This window comes from Molothrus aeneus, chromosome 29 (genome assembly GCF_037042795.1).
Source record: "Molothrus aeneus isolate 106 chromosome 29, BPBGC_Maene_1.0, whole genome shotgun sequence".
Classification (NCBI taxonomy): Eukaryota; Metazoa; Chordata; class Aves; order Passeriformes; family Icteridae; genus Molothrus; species Molothrus aeneus.
In genome coordinates, this window is record NC_089674.1 from 4563941 (window position 1) to 4580043 (window position 16103).

The 16103-nt window shown below is 49.1% G+C and overlaps 1 protein-coding gene across 1 annotated transcript in view; it reads left to right on the plus strand.

Annotated features, from left to right (window-relative positions):
- The window catches only part of DOCK5 (dedicator of cytokinesis 5), an 85853-nt gene that overhangs the window by 56373 nt on the left and 13377 nt on the right, over nucleotides 1–16103 (plus strand). The window contains exons 34-47 of the mRNA XM_066567197.1: nucleotides 608–693; nucleotides 2209–2365; nucleotides 3732–3772; nucleotides 3856–3946; nucleotides 4413–4532; nucleotides 5537–5626; nucleotides 6380–6484; nucleotides 7766–7907; nucleotides 10712–10793; nucleotides 10977–11061; nucleotides 12029–12115; nucleotides 12547–12723; nucleotides 15219–15302; nucleotides 15690–15827. Of these exons, the coding sequence (XP_066423294.1) occupies nucleotides 608–693; nucleotides 2209–2365; nucleotides 3732–3772; nucleotides 3856–3946; nucleotides 4413–4532; nucleotides 5537–5626; nucleotides 6380–6484; nucleotides 7766–7907; nucleotides 10712–10793; nucleotides 10977–11061; nucleotides 12029–12115; nucleotides 12547–12723; nucleotides 15219–15302; nucleotides 15690–15827 (1485 nt within the window). The remainder of the gene's footprint in view (nucleotides 1–607; nucleotides 694–2208; nucleotides 2366–3731; nucleotides 3773–3855; nucleotides 3947–4412; nucleotides 4533–5536; nucleotides 5627–6379; nucleotides 6485–7765; nucleotides 7908–10711; nucleotides 10794–10976; nucleotides 11062–12028; nucleotides 12116–12546; nucleotides 12724–15218; nucleotides 15303–15689; nucleotides 15828–16103) is intronic.

The following is a 16103-nucleotide window of genomic DNA, read 5'->3' on the forward strand; positions in this document are numbered from 1 at the left end:
ATACTGCTATTTTCACTACAACTATTCTGCATTGTCCCTAGGGCAATAGAAAAATAGAATACTTAAAGAAAATTAAAAAATCCCTACCCAAAATTGTGCCAAGCCCCTTGGGAAGTCCCTGTGGTTTGTAGGGTTCAGGACTTTCCAGTTGTGTCCTGACTGAGCCTTTCCATGACATTGATGATCCCTGAATTCCCCTTTTTTCACCCTTCCCCGCATTTGCAGAGCTGTCAATGCTCACCTTTAACCTGGGAAGAGTTTGGAGACCCTCAGAGGGTCTAAAATGCAATTTTAGCTGTTTATTCACCTTTACAACAGCAACAGAAATCCCCGCAAGGCGCTTTGGCAGTGAGTGCCTGCAGAGAGCTGCTGGGCAGTCGGGATCAGGGGTATCAGGGTTTCATTGCACCAGAACGTGCCTGGCTGGGCTCACACAGGGAGCACTTGCTCCAATCTTGGCATTTGGGAGTTTTATCCCTTTATTCTGCCTCAGCCCTGGGAACAGCCTGGGCCTGGCCTGCAAAGCCAGCGTGTGCTGGGGGCAGGCTCAGAGCCCCAGGCTGCTCCTCAGAGCTGCTCTGTTTCCCTGGGGGCTTTGTCCTTGCAGTTTGAGAACGAGCTGATCACCAGGCTGGACCAGGAGGTGGAGGGGGGCCGAGGGGATGAGCAGTACAAGGTCCTGCTGGAGAAGCTGTAAGTTTTATTTTGTATCTTTTATATTATATACATTATTTCTATAGATTTTATTATTTAATATTTTATATTTTATATTTTTTATTTAAAAAATTATGTTACATTTATTATTTTATATAAATAATAAAATATTTAATAAATAATAAAATAATTATTTTATGTATTATATTACATTTATTTTTTCATATTCTATATTATCTATATATTATATTTTAAACATTATCTTATATTTATATATATTATATATAATATAATATATATAAAAATATTATATATTTTTATTATCTTATATTTTATATATTATCTATATATTATATCTTTTAAATTCTTTTATATTATATATATTATTTACATATTGCATATTTTTATATTTTCTATTTTATATATTTATGTATTATATATTTTTATATTATTTTATATATATTATCTATATATTATACATATTATATCTTTCTATATTATTTTTAGTATATATATTATTTATATATTATATATTTTATATTATGGTATATTTTATATATTATATTTTACATTATTTTAACATATTATTTACATATTGCATATTTTTATATTATTTTCTATTTTATATATTTATGTACTATATATTTTATATTATTTTATATTATATATAATATATTATATATATTATATCTTTATTATTTTAGTATATATATTATATTATATATTATATTATATTTTATATATTTTATATATTATATTTTTACATTATTTTATATATTATTTACATATGTTTTTATATTAATTTATATTATAGATAATATTTAAATATTATATATTTTTTCACACTTTATTGGGCTGCTTTCCTAATGCAAAGAAGCCCTAATTCATTAATTATTCCATGAGCAGGAAGCTGCTGCAGCTGCAGTGACTTTAGTGCTGTGCAGGTGTTCTGGGGCTGATTGCCCAAAAATCAGGGGTTTATTCTGCACTTTTAACTGCCCTAAACTGGAGATGCAATTCAGAGTCAGCTGCCAAACTGGGGAGGGGGCTGCAAGTGGAAGTAATTGGGTAATTTTTGAAAATTATTGAGTAATGAATCTGGCATCCATTTTTTAAGATTGCTGTAAGATATTCCATGTAATCAGCAGACTTGTCGAATTCTAATAAAGAATTTTAGTGACAAGAAATGTATGAAATGTCTATTTGAGTCCAGTCTGCTTTAAGGTAATCTGGTACTTCTGAGACAAATGGCTTTATGGCCAGGTACTGACTTCATTTCCTGTGTGTGGATCCAGAACCAGCAATAAAATCAAGATACAGAACAGATACTTAGTTCAGAGGATTCAAAGGCTCAAAGTTAAAGCAAAATTGGAGCTTTTAGCAACAAAAACTCAATTTTTTTGACCAGCAAGTGCTGTCCTGTCCTGCCTGAGTTGGCTGTCTCAGGTATGGGTGTCCAGCACTGAGTGTCCATCCAGGGAAATTGGGTAATTCACACCAAAATCCCATTTACCGGTACTGGGAGGTGCAGCTGAGTGTCCTGGTGTCCTGCAGGCTGCTGGAGCACTGCAGGAAGCACAAGTACCTGGCAGCCCCAGGAGAGGTGTTTGCCCTGCTGGTCAGCAGCCTCCTGGAGAACCTGCTGGACTACAGGACCATCATGCACGATGAGAGCAAGGAGAACCGCATGAGCTGCACTGTCAACGTGCTGGTACGGCTGGGGACACCTCCCTGGGCTGGGGACACCTCCCTGGGCTGGGGACACGTCCCTGGGACAGCTCCTTGGGCTGGGGACACCTCCCTGGGCTGGGGACACCTCCCTGGGACACCTCCCTGGGCTGGGGACACGTCCCTGGGACACCTCCCTGGGCTGGGGACACCTCCCTGGGCTGGGAACATGTCCCTGGGACACCTCCCTGGGCTGGGGACACCTCCCTTGGGCTGGGGACACCTCCCTGGGACACCTCCCTGGGCTGGGGACACCTCCCTGGGCTGGGGACACCTCCCTGGGACACCTCCCTGGGCTGGGGACACCTCCCTGGGCTGGGGACACCTCCCTGGGACACCTCCCTGGGCTGGGGACACCTCCCTGGGCTGGGGACATGTCCCTGGGACACCTCCTTGGGCTGGGGACACCTCCCTGGGACACCTCCCTGGGCTGGGGACACCTCCCTGGGCTGGGGACATGTCCCTGGGACACCTCCCTTGGGCTGGGGACACCTCCCTTGGGCTGGGGACATGTCCCTGAGACACCTCCCTTGGGCTGGGGACACCTCCCTGGGCTGGGGACACCTCCCTGGGACACCTCCTTGGGCTGGGGACACCTCCCTTGGGCTGGGGACATGTCCCTGAGACACCTCCCTGGGCTGGGGACACCTCCCTGGGACACCTCCCTGGGCTGGGGACACCTCCCTTGGGCTGGGGACATGTCCCTGGGACACCTCCCTGGGCTGGGGACACCTCCCTTGGGCTGGGGACATGTTCCCTGGGCTGGGGACACGTTCCCTGGGCAAGGGACTCATCACCTGTGCTGGGGACACCTCCCCAGGCTGGGGACCCGTCCCCCAGGCTTTGGGCACCTCCCCCAGCCTGGAGACTCATCCCCTGGGCTTTGGGCACCTCTCTTGGGCTTTTCTAGACCCCCTTGGAATTATTTTTCATCTAGAGGAGGATTTTAATGAAATCCTCATGCCATTTTTGGTTAATGATGTGCTCAAGTTAGGCTCTGGAGCTACAATCACAAAAAGATGGGCAGTCCAAAATCAAGTCCTTGGCTGATCCTCCCAGTCTGGAACCTTGAGACACAGGCAGAGAAGGTGCCTGGTAAAGGCTGGGATCCCTGTTCCCCTGCAAAGAGCCTGTATCACTTTAGACAAGTGATTTCCCTGATTTGTCCCTTTTTGGAGGTGCTGGTGCCCCTCTGGTATGAAGGGATGGTCCCAGGGCTGAGCAGCCAAAATGACAGCAAATATCCCTGAAATGCCTAAAACTGCTGCTCAGGTTACTTGTCTGGAGATGATTCTGCAAATCTGGGCTGCTCTGCATTGCCAATGTTTGACTTTTTCTCTTGTTGGCAGAATTTCTACAAGGAGAAGAAGCGAGAGGACATTTACATCAGGTAGGCTGTGTCCTGGTGTTAGGGAACAAGGCTCCCTTGGCTGCAGGAGTCCTTCACACCAGGAATTGTTTTGCTTTGCCCAGGTATCTGTACAAGCTCAGGGACCTGCACACAGACTGTGAGAACTTCACAGAGGCTGCCTACACCCTGCTCCTGCACGCTGAGCTGCTCCAGGTATCCCAGGGCTTGGGCTTTAGTGAGGCACAAACAGCTCAGAATAACCAAAGTACTTCTATTTCTGCTTTTAATGGGACTTGGAATCATCAAGGGGCTTCACAGTCTTGCAGATTCCACAGCAAAATAGTTATAACTATGATATATGTAATGATAGATCTAAAATGGCATAGTTATATGTATAATGATAGAATGAGATCTAAATAATCATACATGATATATAATAATTGTATATTATAAAATGATTAAATAAGTGATATAATTAAATAATAATGATAAAAGAAAAATCATTATTAGCATCAGTTTGTTGCATCCTCCTGCTGCAGTGAGCTGGGAGAGAATGTCTCAGGTTTGTGTCCCTGCCAAACGTCCTTTGCCTCCATGAGGGGTTTGTTTTGGGTCACCCTGTAAGGATTTCTCTGGAAGTGTTCCAGTTGTTTCACCTTTACTTTTTTCCCTGTCCCAGTGGTCAGAGAAGCCCTGTGCCCCTCACCTGCTGCAGAGAGACTCCTTCTGTGTGTACTCCCAGCAGGAGCTCAAGGAGAAACTCTACCAGGAGATCATCTCCTTCTTTGACAGGGGCAAGGTGAGTGTTCACCCTGGTCCTGCAGCAAACCCTGCCTTGGCAGATTCACTCTGGTGTGGATTTAGGGTTTGTGTGGTTGGGGCAGGCTGGGGTTGGTTAAAAGGGGAAAAGCAGAAGTGGTTCCACACCAGGCTGGGGTTCTGACAGGGATCCCCACACTGCCATCAGCAGGGCACCTGCCTGTCTGGAGACATTTAAATCCTGTTCCTGTGTTGGCCAGAGAGTGTCTGGAAGGTGAAGGGGTTCAAGGTTCTGGGTGGATGGGAGCAGGGCAGGTGTTTTGCTCCCTTCCTTCCCCTGGGGGGGGGCTCCTGTCAGGTTTTGGGCTTGCAGGGGGAGAGGCTTCCCTGCTTGGCACTGACCCTGGGAGCTGCACCCTGGAGAGAGGGTGCTGCCAGGGCTGAATGGCTTCCAGCTGAAATAAGGGAATTTCAATGGGATCCTGGGGAGGAATTCCTCCCTGTGAGGGGCTGGGATGGAATTCCCAGGGCAGCTGTGGCTGCCCCTGGATCCCTGGCAGTGCCCAAGGCCAGGCTGGAGCACCCTGGGACAGTGGGAGGTGTCCCTGCCCATGGCAGGGGTGGCACTGGGCTTTGAGGTCCCTTTCCACCCAAATTCCACGATCCCATGATGAGACAACCCCCAGGAGCCCCTGTCCAGGTGCTGCTGGAGGAGGAGACCCCTGGCCTTCTCTCTCTGCTGTTCAGACCTGTCCTTCCTCCTCCCAGTTTGTCCTGTCAGGATCTCAGTGGAGACCTGGCTTTGTAAATCACTCTCAGGTCTCCAAATCACAAGATCTGTATGACTGTAATAATCCCTGCAAAAAAAAAAAAAAAAAGCCCAGCAGAGTCTGAGGGAAACCTGGCAGAGCATGAAAGTAGTGCCTGAATTAAAATCAGCTGCATTTTTGTTTACCTATCTGTGCTAATGAAGGCTTTTAACTGAGTCTTTCATGTTGCTTGTGCTCTTCTCCCCCCTCCTGCCTGTCCTCACCCTCGGTGGAGATGTGGGAAAAAGCCATTCAGCTGAGCAAGGAGCTGGCTGACATGTATGAGAACAAGGTCTTTGACTACGAGGGACTGGGCAATCTCCTGGTGAGGCTTTTTCCTCCATATCCAACAGGCTGCTGACTGCTTCAGTTAATGCTGTTCAAGCAGGAGAAGCCTAAAATAAATGTATGTTAAAGACAAACAAACCAACTTAACCCCATGGCTTTGTAAAGGTTAGTAGTAGAATAAATATTTTCATGGTGTCTTTTCACCTCCTAATTAGCATGATAATACCATGTGCAGATGTTTAGAATTCTTGGTCTTAACCAAATGAAGTAACAACCAGGGTGTATTTTCAGGCTCCATAAATCTCATCACCTTGGTATTCCTGTGGTAAAAGTGCTGGGCATGAACACAGAGCTACAGAATCCTCTTGGCTCTGAATTCTGCTTTTTAGTGGTTAAGGATGGAACCAGATGGTCTTTATGTTCTTTCACAGCAGAATCATCTGCCCAGTTTTATTTCTGCCAGTTCTCTGACATTTGTCACCATTTGTGTCTTCTTCCATTCAGAATATATTTGTATTTCATTTGTTTTCCCACAGTGAAGGATTTCAAATCTCCTTCTGGAATCCTAAAGCCATGGCATTGTTCTCATGCCTGCAGAGCAGGAAATGAAGTTGGTGCTGGCCCAGACAAAGCAAATATTTAATCAAGTAAATGGATAAGGATGAGAAACTGCATCAAAAAGCAGTTGTGAAGTGTGTTCTGAGGGCAGAGCTCAGAGATCAGGAATTGTCCCTGGGAACGTGTCCTGGAGCATTCCAAAGTGAAAGTGTGGTGGTGTTTTCTTTTCCAGAAAAAAAGAGCTACTTTTTATGAGAACATCATGAAGGCCATGAGACCTCAGCCCGAGTACTTTGCTGTTGGATACTATGGACAGGGTTTTCCCTCTTTCCTCAGGGTAAGGATCCTTCCCCACTCAACTTCTGCACTGCTGGAGACCCTGAAAGTCACAACTTCTGCACAGCTCCCAAGAAAATTTGGTGCCAAACTCCTTTTCCTTCCAGTGGCACTGACAGATCTAAATCCCAGGAGTGTTTCAGAGCATTTCAGTGCCTAAAAAGAGTCAAGTCAGAGATGAAATTTTGTGTGTTACCAGCTCAAGTGGGGTCTGGGTGTTACAGTAGGTTTTTTAGATGATTGATAAGTTCTTCTATGGATTTAAGCAGAGTTTACCTTTTGTGTTTGTGCTCCCTCTGAAATGTGATTGTTGCTGTTAGGAAATTTTCAGCCTGTAAAGAATTTATCCCATTGCTTTTCAGCCTCAATCAGCCAAATTTTCATAACAGAGATTATTTCAGTGGTCAGGGAGAATTTGTCCCACACAGAAGAATTCAAGTGCAAAGGTGCTGCTGAGCATGCTGGATCTGTGGGGAGGACAGGAATGACTCAGATCCAGGGTCAGCAAGGCTGAAAATACTCCTGTTATTTAAAATTCAGCGCCATTTTACCTTCTCAGACTGGAGCTGTTTGAAGCTCTGGTCTTCAGTGGAAGCCAAGCTCAAAAAAGGAGAAGAATGTTAAGTTAGAACTGTGTGAGGAGATGGCATGGAGGGCTTTCAGCTCCAGGCCATGTTTTGGAATCCATCCCTTCCTGAAACCACTGCCAGGTGGACACTGATTGGCCATGGTCTGGTGTTGGGTGTGTGGAACAGACCTGCCAGGGGTGACATTGTGGGTGGTGGTGGCCAGGAGTGGGGCTGAGGTGAAATTCCTACCTGTGCCCAGGGATGTCCCTCAGGGAGCTCACAGCAGGGCTGGCAGGCAGGTCCCTGCAGTTAAGAATTTCCTGGCACATTTATTCAAAATCAGCTCCTGGCTGAGATTCCTGTGCTGAAGCTGGGAGGTGTGAGCAGGGCAGTGATCTGGGATGTGTTTCTGTGGACAGCAGCATCTGTTTGAGGGTGTCCCTGCTCATTGCAGGTGGCTTTAAAAGCTCCTTTTCAGCCCTCTTTGATGATTCTCTGTGCAGCAATGGATTTTTCAGACAAATCTGAGGTTGCCCTTGCCAGGCCTGGCTCCCAGGAGTTGCTGTGCCCTCATTCCAGCCCATGTTCCTTCTCTCACCTCTTCTGTCCAGCTGGGATCAACCCTTCCCATAAACCAGCTCTGGAGGGGTTTGGGAAGCTCTGTCCCTCTGCTTTGCTGAATTTGAATTCCCTTTTTCTTCTCCTGCCCCCAGAACAAGATTTTCATCTACCGTGGCAAGGAGTACGAGCGCAGGGAGGATTTCAACCTGAAGCTGCTGACTCAGTTCCCCAATGCTGAGAAGATGACCAGCACAGCCCCTCCAGCAGAGGAGATCAAGGCTTCCCCCAAACAGTGTATCTTTTGGGTTTGGGGCATCTTGGCACACCCAGAGCTCCCTGTTCCCTACAACAGCACAGCTGGTGAACAGCAGTGATGGGAACTGAGGGGGTTCTTGCTCCTGGGGGATGTGGGGGCAGGCCCTGGGCATGAAAATGTCACAATGGGGCTATCCAGAGCTGTAAGGGTGGATTTAAAGGCTGTCAGAGTTAAACAAGTTGCTGTCAGGGTGAGGAGCAGACTGCAGGGAGGGTTTCCTGTGCTCTCACTCAGGTGGTGCTGGCTGCTCTGGCCGTGGTGGGACCAGCTGGGTATTTCTGGGTGATAGATGGGAAATGCAGGATGTGAAAAGTGAAGGGTACTCCCTTCTTCCTTGCAGTCCTTTAGCATTTATGAAGTGCTGGGGTTTGTGTGTTTTTCCCCTTTGTAAGAAGTGTGAAGTGATTATGTCACTAAAAGTTGTTGGGTGCAGAGCCCTTACTATTTTTAATTCTTATTTTTCTCCCTTGCTGGTGGGACTCCAAGCTGTGTCCCAGGCTCCCCACCAGGCTTAAGATCCTCTGAATTGGGAGTGTGAGCCAGTGGAGATGCTCCAGATTGCTGCCAGTGACTTCAGTCAGTGGCTCCTGGAGGATGCATGCCAGGAAAACCAAATCCTGGGCTTCCAGCCTGTGCTCACCAGGCCAGGCTGGAGAATCTGAAGGTCCATTTTGGCCCTCAAACCCTGTGCACAGAGGCCCAGCCCAGGCAGTGATAGCAGATGCTTCCTGTGCAATCCTCCTGCCAAGCACTGAATCCACAGAGGAAATTAAAATCCATTCAAGATCAAACTTGGTATCAAAAATGCCTCCTCTGCTGCTGCTTTGTTTCAGCTGCTTCCTCTGCATCTGTTTGTGTTTGTTCTGATGTTCCTGGCTCGGGATGAACCCGAGCTGCAGAGTTTGGAGGCAGATCTGAGCCATCCCCAGGGTTTGGGGGTGTTGGGTTCCGGGGCTCTGGCACAGCCCTGGGATGAGGGAGCAGCTGCAGGGCTTGGATGTGGGACAGGATCTCCCTGCACTCCCACAAACACCTCCTGACATGAGGAGTGCCCAGATCTCTGTTGTCTTAGGCAGACCTTGCTGCTCCTGGGCTTGGTTTTGCTTTCAGGCTCCTTTAACCTTCTTTGCCTCAGGCTGTTTTTTATTTCTTTAGTCTGTTTTTGCTCTTTTATGACAAAACACCTCATTCTTCTTTTGGTAGGGATGTGCTGGGGCCACCAGGTGAGCTGTGCTGAGCCTCAGGGTTCCCTGCAGCCCAGAGCAGCCCAGTCCCAGCAGCTGAGCCCAGGGAGCTGAGCAGGGCTCAGCCCAGGCTCAGGAGCTCTGCTGGGACACACAGCTGGGCTCAGAGCCTCAGCTAACCTGGCTCTGTGCTTCTGGGCTCAGCTCTGCCTGCTGGCTCCTCACACAGCAGGGTGACTTTGCTCTGCCTCTCAGAATGCCCTTCAGAGCTGCCTCAATGAGTTAAAGGATGTGTGGGGCTGCCTTAACCCCCCACTGAAACACTGCTGAAATTTGGGTCTCCTCAGGCCAGGTCTCATAAGCTCTTGGAGATCTATTTCACACCCAGGATTGCTCAGCTACCTCAGAAGGCATAAAATCAGCAGAGATCTATTTCACACCCAAGATAGCTCAGCTCAGAAGGCATAAAATCAGCAGGATGGCTTCTGTGGTAGTGTTGGAAACAAAAAGGTTTTAATAAAAGGCAAAATTACAAAACTCTTTATAGAGAAAAACCAAGCCAGGTATAAAAGGTCCTTACCCCTGGTAAAACACCTCACAAAAGTGATTAGTTTCTTTGTTCTCTTCTTTTTCTAGTGAATTGCTGAGGTGGGACTTTTTGCTCTTTTCCAATTAGCTATCTTTAAGTTTGAGGTGAAGTCCCCCAGGTCCTATGAAATGTCTTTTTGGCTAATTGAGAAGAGAAACTTTTAGGCTTATTTCCTTTCTAAAGGAACAAAAGATAATTTTGTCACTCTGTCAACAAGGAGCACATTCCTATACACTGCCACTCAGCAGGGGATTCACAGAAGCCTTCTCCTCATGGGGCCAGGTTGGCTAAGCCTTGCTTTTCCAGCCAGCTTTTTGCTCCTGTAAAGCCTCAGCACAGTCCCCAAAGCAGAATTTTGGAGGAACACGATAGGCTGTTGTTCTTGGGGATACAGTTACTAAGATCTCTTTAATGTCTGTCATTATTCCCAGGTACAAAAGCTGAGTGTGAAGCCATTCCTTTGTTCAGTTGGCTTCACGAATCTAAAAGGTGGGAGGGAAGGAGCAGCAGCCTCTGGTGAATGACTGTGGGGTGAGAGAAGAGGCAGATGCAGCACAGAACCTCTGCAGAGCCCTGCTGCCCTTTTCTTCTCTCCCAAAGGAGAAATCAGTGGTGCCAAGGACTCCCAAGCATTTTCAGGGAATTTCAGCACCTGGAATTGTCCAAGGCCAGGCTGGAGCACCCTGGGGCAGTGGAAGGTGTCCCTGTCCATGGCAGGGGTGGCACTGCATGAATCCCAAGGTCCTTTCCAACCCAAACCATTCTGGGATTATTATTTGTGAAGTCCTTTTCCTTTTGGGTTTTTAATTCATAAGGAGCCTTCAGACTGCAAGATGCAACATAATGCCTGTGATTTGTGATGAATTAGTCAGGTTTGAAGAAAAATACTTAATGAGAGCACAGGGATTTGTGGAAAAGTCTGACAATGAAAACAGGAAGGGTTTTTCTCTCCCTCTCCTGTTTTCCCAAAAGGGTTCCTCGTTTTTCATCCTTAACCAGAGCTGCTCAGATGTGCAGTGCTTCATTGTGAAGCCTGTGATGAACCTGCCACCTAATTACAAAGATAAACCTGTTCCTGAACAGATCTTAAAGTAATTAATTTTTCTTCTCCCTCAACATCTTGTGTGTGTTTTCCCCACTAACAAGGTGCTGTGCCTTGGTATTTTGTGTAAATTGTGTCAATTCCTCCCCACAAACTGTGAGGAAACACTTGAACATTTGAGTGAGGAGGATGGGAGGTGAGGAAATCACCTTTTTACTCTGCTTCTTCCCAGCTACTACAGAGCCAACGAGGTGCAGCAGTTCACTCACTCCAGACCTGTCAGGAAAGGAGAGAAGGATCCAGACAACGAGTTTGCTGTGAGTCCTTTGCCTTTGGTTTGGTTTCTTGGTGGCATTTTGACCAAACTGTCACTGTGTGGCCACAGGGCTTGGGAATGAAAAAGTAGGAGACACAAAGGGCATTGCAGCCTCCACCTGAGGCTGGGGGTGATGCCAAGGGGCTCCACAGCTGGAGTTGGAGCATTCAGCATCCATCAGAATCCATAAATTGGTGCTGTGAGAGCCCAGGCTCAGCAGAGCCCAGCATGGGGCACTGTCCCACTGAGGGGAGGTGGCTGTGGGGAGGTGGGAATGGCCGTGGGGAGGTGGGAATGGCCATGGGGAGGTGGCCATGGCCGTGGGGAGGTGGCCATGGCTGTGGGGAGGCGGGAATATGGCCATGGGGAGGTGACCGTGGCCGTGGGGAGGTGGCCATGGCTGAGGGGAGGTGGCCATGGCTGTGGGGAGGTGGCCATGGCCGTGGGGAGGTGGGAATATGGCCATGGGGAGGTGACCATGGCTGTGGGGAGGTGGCCATGGCCGTGGGGAGGTCTCCATGGCCGTGGGGAGGTGGCCATGGCCGTGGGGAGGTGGGAATACGGCCATGGGGAGGTGACCATGGCCGTGGGGAGGTGGCCATGGCTGAGGGGAGGTGGCCATGGCCATGGGGAGGTGGGAATGTGGCCATGGCAGTGGGGAGGTGGGAATGGCCATGGGGAGGTGGCTGTGGCCGTGGGGAGGTGACCATGGCTGTGGGGAGGTGGGAATATGGCCATGGGGAGGTCTCCATGGCTGTGGGGAGGTCTCCATGGCCGTGGGGAGGTGGCCATGGCTGTGGGGAGGTGGCCATGGCCATGGGGAGGTGGCCATGGCCGTGGGGAGGTGGCCATGGCTGTGGAGCTCTGCCAGCTCCTTCTGGAAGCCGCACTCCACACAGGAGAGAGTTCAGTTGCAAGGCCAATATTTTCCTTACACCTCAGATATCTTTTTTTCCTTCTCTGCCCAGAACATGTGGATAGAGAGGACAACCTACACGACAGCTTATTCATTTCCAGGCATCCTCAAGTGGTTTGAGGTCAAACAGGTCACAACGGTGAGTTCTCCACAGGGGCTGCCTCTCCTCCTCCTCAGTCCCTCATGGAATAAAGCCTTGAACACTTGGGAGTGCCAGTCCTTCCACTGCTGGATGTGGCACAGCTAAAAGCAAATTATTTCCTTTCTTACTCAGTGGAGAGGAATGAATCACAGAGCCATGGAATCCCAGAATGCTTTGGGTTAGGATTTACTTAAAATCATCCAGTGTCACCCCTGCCATGGCAGAGACACCTCCCACTGTCCCAGGGGGCTCCAGCCTGGCCTTGGGCACTTCCAGGGATCCAGGGACAGCCACAGCTCCCTGGGAATTCCATCCCAGCCCCTCCCCACCCTCATGGGGAGGAATTTCTCCCTAAAAATTGCGCGAAGGTTTGAAAGGTTTATTGTGTGACTCTGAAGGAAGTTCATTCTGTTTCCTCTGTCCCTCAGGAGGAGATCAGCCCCCTGGAGAATGCCATAGAAACCATGGAGCTGACCAATGAGAGGATCACCAACGTGGTGCAGCAGCAGGGCTGGGACCGCAGCCTGCCCGTGCACCCCCTGTCCATGCTGCTCAGTGGCATTGTGGACCCCGCCGTCATGGGCGGCTACACCAACTATGAGAAGGTCCTGGCACGTCCATGGAGCCCCTCTGCAGGGCTGGGACACCTGAGGGTGCTCACCTGGAGCAGGGAAAGCTCCAGGCAGAGCTCAGAGCCCCTGCCAGGGCCTGAAGGGGCTCCAGGAGAGCTGGAGAGGGACTGGGGACAAGGGATGGAGGGACAGGACACAGGGAATGGCTCCCACTGCCAGAGGGCAGGGCTGGATGGGATATTGGGAATTGGGAATTGTTCCCTGGGATGGAATTCCCAGAGCAGCTGGGGCTGCCCCTGGATCCCTGGCAGTGCCCAAGGCCAGGCTGGAGCCCCCTGGGACACTGGGAGGTGTCCCTGCCATGGCAGGGGTGGCACTGGGTGACTTTTAAGGTCCCTTCCAACACAAATCATTGCAGAATTCCCTGGAGAGGGACTGAGGACAAGGGATGGAGGGACAGGACCCAGGGAATGGCTCCCACTGCCAGAGGGCAGGGATGGGTGGGATATTGGGAATTGGGAATTGTTCCCTGGGATGGAATTCCCAGAGCAGCTGTGGCTGCCCCTGGATCCCTGGCAGTGCCCAAGGCCAGGCTGGACAGGGCCCTGATCCCTGAAGTCCCTTCCAGCCCAAGCTCTGCAGACTCTGGGAGCTGCCCCTGGCCCCATGCAGTGTGCAAGGACCTGGCAGGACCTGGCAGGTCCAGTTCCATCTGCAGCTGTCCCAGCCCCGTGTGGGGCTCTGTGTGTGCAGAGCTCAGGCAGCAGGAGGAGAGGACAAAGAGCAGAGGTTTGCACTGACTGCAGGGTGGAAATGCTCAGCTTTAGAGCTGCAGGGTCCAGCTCTTATGGGCCCCCTTTGCAGTGGGATGAGAACCTCTCCTGCCTTGGGCAGCCCAGGTAGCAGAGAAAAGCCCAAACCTGGCCTTTCTGCCCTGGATTATTGGGGAATGAGCAGGCAGAAGAGGCTTTCTCTTGCCAGCAGCCTCTGTGTCTTTGGAGTCTTGCAACAGAAATGATTCAGGAAAAAAGCAGCATTTCCTGTGCAGGTTTACTCAGCTGACTTCACTTGAGCAGTGTAGGTTGTTCTTTTTGTGATGTTTAACTTAAGCTGTTGATTCCCTCCACCTAATGATGAAATGCCCAGCCCAGAATGCACTGCTTGTTTCCACAAAGGGGGTGGAATGTGGTAAAACACATTTAATTCTCCTCAGCTGTGTCCCAGCCCCATGAAATGAGGTGCACACGTTAATTGGGAGAGGGGCTGATTGATCTGGGGTCTGACTCTGCTGATTCCAGAGGAGTTTGGGTGCTTTGCCAGGGCTGAATTTGGCCCTGAATCCTCCCATTTTATGAATTAAGGTTGACATCAAGTTTAGAATTACAGAAGTGGGAAAGCAGTTAAAACTAGAAAACACAAAATCTCTGCAGCCACATCTGGAAATACTCATTTCTGGTTCATATTTTCCTATTTCAGCTGCAGATCAGTTCAGAACATTTGGCTTTTGTGGGCAGCTAAAATCTGAGTTTTAATTGTTTCATTGTAGCCAAAACCCAAAGTTGGGGTTTTTAAACATCTTTCCTCTTGCAATAATTAGGCACTTTCAAGGAAAATCCTCTGGGACCAACCCAGCAGCCCTTTCCCAGGCTCACCTCCATCCTGTTCAGGATAAACCCCCAGCCCTATAAACCTGTACCACAGTCCAGTCTTAGAAAAGTAAAGAAAAATATACTCAGAGGCTGAAATAGCTCAAAGAAACAAATGAAAAACTTATTAGGGGGTTTATCTAGGGAAAAAAAATATTCTGAGCAGGAATTGGGATCCATTTTAATGGGATACATCATGGGAATTGGCACAAATTTAAGTTTTCAGTCCAGGAAAGTGGATTTGTGTTTGTTCAACTTCAAACCAAGACCAGATTGTGCTGATTAAAGGTAAACCCAGGAGAAGTGGAGACTAAAGGTGCTTTGTTGAAGGAAGCTGGGAGCCCAAATCCCAGCATGGTCTTTATTTCTACTGAATCTTTGTAACCAGCCCCAGGTGAAAACGAGGGATTTAGGGGCTGAAATAAGGAAATTGCAGCAGGAGCTGCTTTGCTGTCCTTGGGGCAGCTGTGCTCTGGGGCACTGACTGCTGGGAAAGAAAGAGGCTTTTTGAAGTCAGACTTGAGGTTTTGGGTCTGTCACTCGCATTTAAGTGAGAAGTAGAAGTGATGGAACCTCAGTTATTCAAATCAATGCTGGTTTGTGAGAAGGGGATCAGGACTGAGCAGAACCCTTCTGATGCAGTAACTGTTTTTCCATGTGTTTCACTAGAAAAAACATTACTTTTTTAAATTAAAAAGTGGGCTTTGTTCTCTCTTCCCAACAGATAACCCTGGTTCTTTGTCCCTCAGCTTGGTGCCAGCACAATTTGGGTTTAATATGAGGAATAATGGCAGTGAATTGCTCTTAAAGGATCTTCCCCTCAGAGCTGCCTGAGGAGGAAGTGTGTGTGTCACCTGTGTCACCTTCTCTCTGTGCTTCCAGGCCTTCTTCACAGAGAAATATCTCCAAGAACATCCTGAAGATCAAGACAAAATTGAGCTGCTCAAGCAACAAATTGCTATACAGGTATGGAACTGGGGGAGCTGGAGGCACTGATGGAGTGGGGAAGAGGGAACCCTGGAATGGTTTGGGTGGGCAGGGACCTTAAAGCCCATCCTGCCATGGGCAGGGACACCTTCCACCATCCCAGGCTGCTCCAAATCCCATCCAGCCTGGCCTGGGGAAAATGTTGGGGTTTGTTCAACACCTGGAGCTGCAGCACTGACGTTCCCTCACTGGCAGCAGCTCAGCTCCCTTGCTGTGTCCCTGTTTATCTTCCCCTCTGCAAACACAAAACACATTGATTTCAATCCTTTAATTTTATCTGAGCTGCTGAACTCACCCTCTGGGGAGCAGGAGGGCTGGTTTGTGCTCCTGCAGCTCATTCTGCTCCTTCCTCCCTCCCTGCCTCAGATGCCTCTCCTGGCAGAGGGGATCCGGATCCATGGCGAGAAGCTGACGGAGCAGCTGAAGCCGCTGCACGAGAGGCTCACAGCCTGCTTCAGGGAGCTCAGGAGGAAGGTGGAGAAGCAGTACGGGGTCATTACTCTGGTGAGGGAACCTGGTTCTTCCATGTTTTGCCCCAGAGGAACCCAACTCCCCCTTTTCCACCCGTGGGTGGGTGTGAGGTGGTGTCACAGAATCCCACAATCATCAGGGTTGGGAAAGAGCTTTGAGACCAGGGAGTCCCAGCTGTGCCCAGTGCCCACCCTGTCCCCAGCCCAGAGCTCTGAGTGCCAATCCAGGTGACCCCTCCAGGGATGGGCACTCCAACCCTCCCTGGGCAGTGCCAAGCCCTGAGCCCCCTTTCCATGGGGAAATTCCTGC